This window comes from Aspergillus oryzae, chromosome 8 (assembly GCF_000184455.2).
Source record: "Aspergillus oryzae RIB40 DNA, chromosome 8".
In the NCBI taxonomy this organism is placed as follows: Eukaryota; Fungi; Ascomycota; class Eurotiomycetes; order Eurotiales; family Aspergillaceae; genus Aspergillus; species Aspergillus oryzae.
This window is the reverse complement of record NC_036442.1, coordinates 2,671,750-2,681,917: the sequence shown is the minus strand read 5'-3', so window position 1 is coordinate 2,681,917 and position 10,168 is coordinate 2,671,750. Positions and strand designations below refer to the sequence as shown.

The 10,168-nt window shown below is 45.1% G+C and overlaps 3 protein-coding genes across 3 annotated transcripts; 2 read left to right on the top strand and 1 right to left on the bottom strand.

Moving 5' to 3' along the window:
- Positions 1-246: 246 nt before the first annotated feature.
- Positions 247-2,071, bottom strand: AO090010000261 (alpha-keto acid decarboxylase family protein; the record flags this gene model as incomplete). The annotated part of the gene is made up of 2 exons (XM_001827234.1): positions 247-523; positions 600-2,071. The coding sequence occupies 2 exons, from the start codon at positions 2,069-2,071 to the stop codon at positions 247-249; spliced, it is 1,749 nt and encodes a 582-aa protein (XP_001827286.1).
- Positions 2,072-6,406: 4,335 nt separating this feature from the next.
- Positions 6,407-8,428, top strand: AO090010000262 (ATP-binding protein; the record flags this gene model as incomplete). Its single annotated transcript, XM_023233737.1, has 1 exon — positions 6,407-8,428. One exon carries the CDS (start codon positions 6,407-6,409, stop codon positions 8,426-8,428), a length of 2,022 nt encoding a protein of 673 aa, XP_023094106.1.
- A 253-nt stretch (positions 8,429-8,681) lies between these two features.
- Positions 8,682-9,866, top strand: AO090010000263 (WD40 repeat domain-containing protein; the record flags this gene model as incomplete). The annotated part of the gene is made up of 2 exons (XM_023233736.1): positions 8,682-9,220; positions 9,785-9,866. 2 exons carry the CDS (start codon positions 8,682-8,684, stop codon positions 9,864-9,866), a joined length of 621 nt encoding a protein of 206 aa, XP_023094107.1.
- Positions 9,867-10,168: the final 302 nt, after the last annotated feature.

Here is a 10,168-nt window from a genome sequence, read left to right as displayed (position 1 = left end):
TAGCAACTTAGATCATTTATTTTCTACCCAGCTAGATATCCAATAACGACGGCTCAAGCTGCGATCAAATGGCGAAGCAAACAGATGCTATCACATATATAACCTTTTTCAACTGTACGACATTGATCGACGTAATATATACAGCATATAACGGAGCTGAGGTCAACGATATATATAAACATTGTAGAGTTTGAAACAGTAGACGAGGGTTGGCCATGCTGTCGTCCACCCGGACACTAGGTTTTTTTAACTGTTTCCATTCTGATCTTTGGCGATTTTCATCTGTCTCTTTAGTAGTGGATGTGCATCATCTTTTTCTAAGATGACTTCAATCATGGACAAGCCCCTGCCACGTATAATGTGCTCGCTTTGTAAAACCCTTTCAAGATCAGCCCATGTTCTCACCTGCTTGGTAAATACTGGGTATTCTAAGTCATCTTTCCTTGCACCGAAATACCACGGAGACTCCAGATAGCGCCAAGGCTGTATATCATTGTAGTATGCTTCCATGCCGTGAATATACCTACAGAGTTTGCAATTTAGCAATCTGTAGAGCAGAAGACTATTGATCCATGCGCTGGGTGGGTACATCGACATACCTTTCAATTGTATACCCATCATTGTTAATAAGAAAAATGATTAAGTCAAGGCGATTGCGTATGATGTCACTAAGTACTTGAGCTGTCATCTGGAAGCTACCATCCCCTTCGAACAGGATTGTTCTCCCTTTGTTTCGAAGACCTTGCTTAACCATCTCCCGTTGTGCAAGGGCTGCGCCGCAGGATGCCCCTAATGTGTACCCGATGGATAGCCAGAGTGCAGAGTTGATGATTTTAGCATTGGGTGGAAGGACAAAGTCACAGCCACCGGCATATGGCGTACCGGTTTCCGTTAGAATAATATCGTCGGAGTGGAAAAACTGAGAAACATAGCGCCAGAATATGTCTTGCGTGATAGATGCTTCAGGGCGCGGGGAATCCAAAGCTCCTGTCATATTCAAACGTCTTGGTTCAATGCATGATTCATCGTACGCAAATCGAGACGGATCTAGCTCAGAAATGATCTTGCGGAGAATGGATTTGGTATTCATATTCAAGTAATTTTCTCCTCGAATATTGATCGTGAATTTGTGTAGCTCAATAGTGATGGCTTCGCTTGTAAGCGCAGTGAATCCGAAGGTGTTGGTATCAGCATTCATTGGAGCAAACCGTATTACTAGGTCACGACTCTTAACCCATCGCATGAAGTCCGAGTTTCCAGCGGCGCCTGTATATACGCCGCAAAAATTTGGATAAGTTTCATTCGCTGTCCCTTTCCCGAATGGAGTAGTAACGACTGGGAACCCTGCCAGGCGCACAATATCGTCTGCTTCTTGTTCCAAACCGTATCGTGACACCCAGCCATCGAGTATGATGAGAGGCTGTGACGCTGAGTACAGCGATTTGAGCAATTCTTTCACCACAGTTTGCTCCACTTCTGAGCCTTCATTCAAAGACAACGAGGTATCGATACCTTCCTCAAGTCGCGATGCAGATATGATTACTTTCGCCATATTAGCAGGTATTTCGATGTAGACAGGCCTGCTGTGTAGCAAACATTGACGCAACGTCTCGTCAATCAAGACTGGTGCATGGGAAGCAAGCGTTAAATTCGCTTGAGCACACGTAAAGCTTCTGTAGATGGATGCATAAAGTCGAGAGTTGCCGTCACCCAAGGAGTGATGCAGAATTGCATTTTGATCTTGTAGATATGTTGGTGGTGTACCGACAATATGAACGAGAGGAACTTTCTCTGCATATGCTCCTGCGATGGCATTGAGTGCTGATAACTCCCCAACTCCGCTCGTTGTCATCAGCGCTGCTAACCCTTTGACTCTCGCGTAACCGTCTGCAGCATACCCAGCACTGAGTTCATTGGAACACCCCACCCAGTGAAGCCCAGAAGGTCTAACATAATCCAACGCGACCAAGTTGAAGTCACCAGGCACTCCATATATACTGCACACACCCAATTGCCGCAGTCTGTGGAAGACATATTCCGCAACGTTAATTCGGGCAGTGATATGAGCCATCTGGGTTATCGCGGGGAAGTGAGCTATTGATCTCTGCAGCAAGCGCTTGATTCGCAGAATATCTCTCGTTCTTGGGGCTCTAATAAGAGAAATGAAGAATAAGAATATAATTTCACATTTTTATATCATAAGTATTGACAAATAAATGGGTACAGTATATTTCATCTATCTATCGAAATTCATTTAATCTGTTCAGTTTACATGGTTGAATTCTTTGATGTATACTTCATATCGCCGACAAGCCATGGTCATAGTTTATTTTGAGCATATCAACCCTGGGGAACGTAATAGGTATCATAATGATGGTTCAACGCTAGCCGTCAACCACGTTCCCAGGCGAGTGCTTTCGTAGCAGGTACTGCGTGTTGAATAAAGCGGGTCGTACAGGTATCCGGAAAATAGGTGCCGTCACAGACAGGGGTACAGCACGACGAGCGGAATTAATCGACTACGATTTGGCACGAAGTTTCGGCCAAGCGCGAAATAGTAACTATGGTACTGCGTAAAATATATAGTTTAACGATGTTTGATCGAGAACACTCTTATAGATTCTTTACAGAAATTAACGAGGCTTTCATGTTCCGGTGTCCTTTTGTCTTCAGACAGGAAGCCGTGAATGCTTGGGTTTAATGAAGGGAAGAATGGCAAAAAGTCAGATTTCCACTGATCAACCAGAACAATCAAAGTTAGGGGTTATTATCATAGGGCGCATGGAAGACAAGTACACCACTGACTAGTTAACGATCCTACTAATGCTATGATTATGGATCAAGTTTAACACCTGTAGGAATCTGTTGGCTACACAAACTACATGTTCCCAGTAGACAGGACCATATAGAGAATGTACCCTGCAAGAAACGCCAAAAGAAGAACTATGGGGGTCTAACATTTCTGTGATTCCTAACATTGCTGACTCTTATTTCTCGGAGCTATTTAAAGTTCTTCGAATAAATACATATTGTCAGTACACATCTAAGGCAACTAAGTATTAAGTTCTTTAGCGTCTATCTACATACATATGTTGTGACCGAGAGAGATACAACCTATCAGTCTTGTCTCACACTACGTATTCAAACACCAACGAAATCAAAATCTCGCGTTATGGATGCCTATCCATTGGAGAACATATGTGACAATTTATCCGTCATCCTCGTCTATGGATTTAGTTGTGCGTATTTCGCTTCAAAATTCATTTACCAAGCCATAATTTATGCCCCGAACAAAATCTTGGACGAGATGGTGGTGTTGGCCTTCCTTCTCGCAGCAATTTGTTTCTGCTGGTTTTGCATAAGAGTCCGCACTACAGAGACACAGCAACTGCCGCAATGGGAACAAGCAGGAACAATTATCCTAATTGCTGCATCAACAATTGGATTCGTCTATTTCCAGTTCTATTTCGAAAAATGGCCACGCACAGTGTATATGGCAATATTTACTCTGACCGCCAGAGAGTTTGCATCTCTTTGTTTCCGCTCTCCGACAATTTTTCCTGTGCTTTGCCTCACATACGTCATGCTTGCCATGATCCCCGTTGTCCATGCGACTCTCTGGCCATCTGCTTGCCGACTGCCGATGAGAGCTCATTTTATCTCCTATTTGGTACTGACTGCAACTGGTGGATTAATTCATAAGTTACGAATACTCGAAAGGCTTACTAGACTTGGAAGCGCTTGTACCGGAAAATTTCTCCTGCATGCTCATTTTATCATCGCTGTCATACTATTGTGGCAGGGGATATCGGCTGCATATGTATCTGATGCTATTCCAAGTGTCGATCAGTGCAGAGAGTGGAAGTGGTGAGAAAGTTAGCTCCCTAAATTATCCATATTACCTGGCCAAACACTTCAAGCTTTTTGCAGTCGTTTTCTGAGGGTGCCTGGCTTTGGTCGAAAATGGGAATCATATGATGAGAACCCATGGTTCTGTATGTATGGCTAGTTAACTGGTGTTTCACCGAAAGGTTGTCATGCGGAGCTCCTATCAATACTTTATCCTTTAACACAGCCATCTGTCCTAGTTATTTCATTGGAAAGTTCTTTACAGACTATACTGTACTGCATGATCACACTGATTGTTCTAGGGTTGCAGAACGTAACCGTAGAATATCAACTAGCTAACAAATCAAGTTCAAGGGAAATTTTTGAAAGGAGCGTGATATACTATAACTTTAAGGGAAGTGTCCTATCCTCAGAGATATTCTTCATAATAAGTAGGCGTTAGGGTCAACATCAATTTTTCCCCTCATCTCTTAAACTCTTGTAACGTCATGATTCATTGCTAAAGATTCATCGTTAATATAATATAAGAATCGTGGATTTGCCACCAACTCCATTCCTTTTGCAATCCGTTTCCCCGCTCATATAGCCTTTGACTAGTAAACAGGCTCTAAAATGTCCTATAATGTATAGCCTAGCCCGGTCTATTAATATAATTTTGGGAGGGCAGCTGCGGGTATACAATATAACCTTTGTGCCTGGGGTTTTAACTCAAAAATGTAATGTCCTCACACAGTACTGTTGGAGCACGAGAAGAAGCATTCTAAGTTTCCCTATCTTCACTTATGGTCATAATTACGGTGCTGGAGATAAAATATGTCTACCTGAACATCTTGAGAGAAACTAAGGGCCGTCCGTGGCTGAGAAATATGTCACCCAGCCAGTTATAGTTCTCATTGTACTCTCCTATAACCTAGGGCATCATTAAACTACTGGCATATACTTTCCTTCTTACAAGATACACCTTTGAGTATATAGAAGCCAAGATAGATCGCCATTTAAAGCATCCATAGCTGCTGGCTGTATACAATCACCATCTTGCCCGCTTGTTATATTCGATTTCCAAATTTACTCACGTTCTGTCTCGATCAGAATGAAATTATCCATGGCTTTGAGACCCGAAGTCGATCTTGAGTTCCAACGTGTTAAGAAAATTAGAGAAATAAGCCTAAACCATGATATTCTCAATTTTATCGAGCTAGCACATACGTCATTCCAACAAGGGAAGGCGTCAAATCCCCGGGGCCCCTTTGAGAGATCTCTTCTTCACTATGCGGCCATGGGGAATTGTACCGAACTTCTCCGCTTGCTACAGTCCGTCTCGAAATTCCTCTGACCTTCAAACACATGACATTTGTTTTCTAGCCCCACTGCCAAGATTTTATTCTGGAAGTTATAGAGCGCTACCCGCTTGTAAATGAGGATGGCCGTAAATTTTAATTGTACAATACATGAATACATAGTGAAAAGTACTGAGTTATGCACCGATGTACTTGGCTTATTAATTTGCACAATTCCGCCACGACAGATGTCAACCACGGGAGATGTCCATGGAAGAACATGGAACTCCCGCTCCGGCACCGTAGATCTCAGGGAATTAGGAAACTCCTGTTCCTGGTCTCTCACAGACGGGTCATGTGGCATCAATAAGGAAGCCGCACCAACCGTCAGGTGTGAAATATCTCATCATTTAACTACCGATCCCAACTGAGTTTCACTGTCAAATGTAATTCAATTTTAGGATGAGCCATGACCCACGAACTTCAGCTCGAGAAAAAGCAAACAAGCATGACACGTCAAAACTGGTCTCTCTGCAGCCAATGGCTGGCTGAAGATCACTCCCCTGTCTTTACCGATATTTTTCGTTCCGGAAATAGCCAGACTGTCCATGGCCAATTTCCTTCTTACTGCCGAAGTCATGTTTTCCAGCGAACTTCACTACACATCCCTACGACCAAATCTCATTATAACGCAATTTCACCGGTGTAACTATGGATACTTCCAGTGATTCTGTTCAAAATAAGACGCATAGCATCTTCGGATGCTTGAAGTCAGTCTTCAGAGGGCGGAAAAGAGACAAAGATACGCGTCTCACTGCCCCAAAACCAAGCACGTCAAATATAACTGCGGATCCGGACGCAGAGAGTGGCCCTGCCAATCCCGAAAATGACATTTCCAAAACCGACGACCACGACGACGCAAATGGCTTTTGGCAGATGGCGTACAACGAGTTAACAGAGAGCGACCCAAAGGGTGTAGCAATACTTTTCCCGCTGACCGGAACTAAGCCCCAGGATGCTGGCGATGCACGAACAAGAGAGATATTGGACGAGATAGTTAAAGCGACAGAGGCGCAGTACAGGAAGAAGGGAGGGAAGGATGGTATTCGGGCCACAGCCGAAAAAATATTAAACTCGGCCCTGTCTTTCCAAGATATTGTCAATAATATTGCGAAATTTGATCCGACTGGGTACGCTTCCAGTGCTTGGGCGATAGTCTCTCTTGGATTAACGGTACGGTCCTTACACCAATAAAGCCAGACAATCAGCTAATAACTTAGATGGCTAAGAATCATACAGACCGCAAGGGGGCTCTATTTGACTCATCGGGATACCTAGCTGATTTGCTGACTCGTTGTGCCTTTATCGAAAAACAGTTTTATGGAGACAGAGATCCTGTCATATTAAATATCGAGAAAGAACGATCGATTGTCCGGGTGTACGTAGCAATATTGCGATACTCCGCCGAAGTACGGAGAGTTCAACAGTCTAACAAGGGAAAAGACATCGCGGAGAGCGTAACAGCTATAACAAGCCAGCCACTCACACAGCTCAAGACCTCGATCAAGGAAGAGGAGGCCCACTTATATCACTGGCTGGTCCTGGACCAACACCTGCACCGCAGGAAGGAAGCAGAAGCTACTCTGAATCGTCTCGATAAATTGACCGTGGATATCCAAGAAGTGCGCGATGCGGTTGATATGTTAAATCTCCCTTTTGCCAAGGGCGCATTTTTTGGCTCCTTCGAGGACCAGCATGAGGATGAATGCCTTCCTGGAACGCGAACAGAACTGCTTCAGCAGGTGCAGGGCTGGGGAAGATTCAGTGATAAACATTTATTCTGGCTAAATGGAATGGCAGGCACTGGCAAGTCCACCATTGCAAGGACGGTAGCCCGAGCTTTTGAAGAGGATGGCATCCTCGGGGCAAGTTTCTTTTTCAAGAGGGGGGAGGGAGATCGGGGCTCAACTGCAAAGTTTTTCTCGACAATTGTCAAGCAATTGGCAGTCCACATTCCTCAAATGGTCCCCGGAGTCCGAAAAGCTCTTGGAGAAGATCCTGCGATTCCAGGAAAATCGCTTCGAGAGCAGTTTAATAAGCTTATGTTGCAGCCATTACTCGCTGTCAAGCATGGCGAAGCTATAGACACCACAGTGATTGTCATCGACGCTCTGGATGAATGCGAACCGCAAGAAGACGTGGAGATCATCCTCAGCCTTTTACCTGGGGTTGAGACGGCTACAAATTTGGCAATCCGATTCTTCTTAACCAGCCGGCCGGAGATACCCATCCGTTTTGGGTTTGATCAGATCGATAGGAGCAAGTACCAGAATACTATCCTGCAAAATCTGGATGAAGATGTGATAAAACATGACATCGCCTTATATCTTAGAGAAGAATTCTCGAAAATACAGCAGAAGCGCCGGCATGCTCTTTCCCCTGGCTGGCCTGGAGAGGAACGAATCGAAGCCTTAGCAATGATGGCTTGTCCGCTCTTTATTTTTGCAGCTACAGTGTGTCGTTTTGTGGCGGATAGGCATTTTGACCCGGATGAGCGGCTTCAGAAGTTTCCCATTAGTTCTACAGGATCAAAGATGGATAGCACATACCGACCCGTTCTGAACCAACTCCTTGTCCAGGATGCTACGGACAGGAATGAGCTGATTGAAGAGTTTCAGAGAATCATTGGTGTAATCATTCTTCTTGCTAATCCGCTCTCATTGAGCTCCCTTGCGGAGCTGTTGCTTGACACTCCAGAACACAATAGCAGCACTCATCTGGAACGTCGCATGCATCTAGAACGTCAAATCAGCGCTCATCTGGATTCATTTCATTCAGTCCTGTCTATACCCAGCGATCCAGAACTACCTATACGGACCCTGCATTTGTCCTTCCATGATTATCTGGTGGATGATCGTACAAGAAGTGAAAAGGCCACATCTCAATTCTGGGTGGATAAAAGGGAAAAGCACGAGTTTATAGCCTGCCAATGTCTTGCTGTCATGGACCGTTACCTCAGAAAAAATATGTGCGACCTGCCAACCTATGGGACCAGCCGAACAGAGATAGACCTTAATTCTATAGCAAGATTTCTGCCGCCTGCCCTCCAGTACGCCTGTCGTTATTGGGTTTACCATCTCACCCAGAGCTTAGCACCAGCGACGAGCCTTGACCAAGTCCTCCCTTTCCTGAAAGAGCACTTTCTTCATTGGTTGGAGTCAATGAGTATTTTAGGGATAATATCAGAAGCCATAATTGCAGTGAATTCATTGCTCCAACTGACCAAAGTGAGTATTAACTAGGTTATGGTAGCCGGCTGACTAACACCAGTGCAAAATCTAGGATATACCCAGTAATGAGATACATGTTTTCCTCTTAGATGCGCGCAGATTTATGTTAAAATTTGCACAAATAACTGATACCGCACCACTGCAGCTGTACAGCTCTGGCCTGATTTTCGCACCATATAAGACGTTGATTAGAGCGAACTTTGAGAGAGAACTTCCTGCTTGGTTATTCAGAGGTCCAAAAGTAGAGGAGTATTGGAATCCAGAAATGCAAACACTGGAGGGCCATTCTGACTTGGTTGACTCAGTCGCCTTCTCAGGCGATGGCCAGCTTCTAGCATCCGGCTCTCGTGATAAGACTATCAAGCTATGGGATCCTGCCACCGGCGCTCTTAAGCATACACTGGAGAGCCATTCTGGCTTGGTTAGCTCAGTCGCCTTCTTAGGCGATGGCCAGCTTCTAGCATCCGGCTCCTATGATAAGACTATCAAGCTATGGGATCCCGCCACCGGCGCTCTCAAGCATACACTGGAGGGCCATTCTGACTTGGTTGACTCAGTCGCCTTCTCAGGCGATGGCCAGCTTCTAGCGTCCGGCTCCTATGACAAGACTATCAAGCTGTGGGATCCCGCCACCGGCGCTCTCAAGCATACACTGGAGGGCCATTCTGACTTGGTTGACTCAGTCGCCTTCTCAGGCGATGGCCAGCTTCTAGCATCCGGCTCTGATGACAAGACTATCAAGCTGTGGGATGCTGCCACCGGCGCTCTTAAGCATACACTGGAGGGCCATTCTAACTCGGTTCAGTCAGTCGCCTTCTCAGGCGATGGCCAGCTTCTAGCATCCGGCTCCTATGACAAGACTCTTAAGCTATGGGATCCCGCCACCGGCGTTCTCAAGCATATACTGGAGGGCCATTGTGGCTCGGTTTACTCAGTCGCCTTCTCAGGCGATGGCCAGCTTCTAGCATCCGGCTCTCGTGATAAGACTATTAAGCTGTGGGATGCTGCCACCGGCGCGCTTAAGCATACACTGGAGGGCCATTCTGACTTGGTTGACTCAGTCGTCTTCTCAGGCGATGGCCAGCTTCTGGCGTCCGGCTCTCGTGATAAGACTATCAAGCTATGGGATCCCGCCACTGGCGCTCTCAGGCAAAACATAACCAATAATTATGTTGTTACCAACGTTGAATTTTCAGAGCACCTGCCGCTATTGAATACCAACATAGGATCTTTCGATATCCAAATCTGCCACCAAAACTTGTCATTAAATTCCTTCAAAAAAGCGACAGAGGTATCTCTGAGGGCAGATCGGTGGGTTACTATTCAGGGTCAAAGAGAGCTATGGCTACCTCCCAATTACCAACCCAGCTCGTCAACGGTTAAAGACGGTATTATAGCACTAGGTAGCACAAGTGGCAGAGTTGCTATAATTGCGTTCTCAGTCATGTAAGTTATCCTACATAGAATTACGTTTCTATCTCTCTTATTTTTCAAATTTCTTTCCGAAAAGAGGGTAAGGGAGAAGGGGGCTTTATATAGTATCTGTAGTACAATAGAATCCTGATTTTCGGCTCTCCTTTTAAGTAGATGGTGGCAAAGCACCGATACTTCTAGAAAGTGGCGCGAAAAAGGTGTCCAATTTTCCTGGTACCTCACTTATGTGACTGTCCCATGTGCTGAGTATTTTGATCCTACTCATAAGTGCATAATATAATCACGTGATAACATCGTATCCGTTCCAAAAATTCTGTC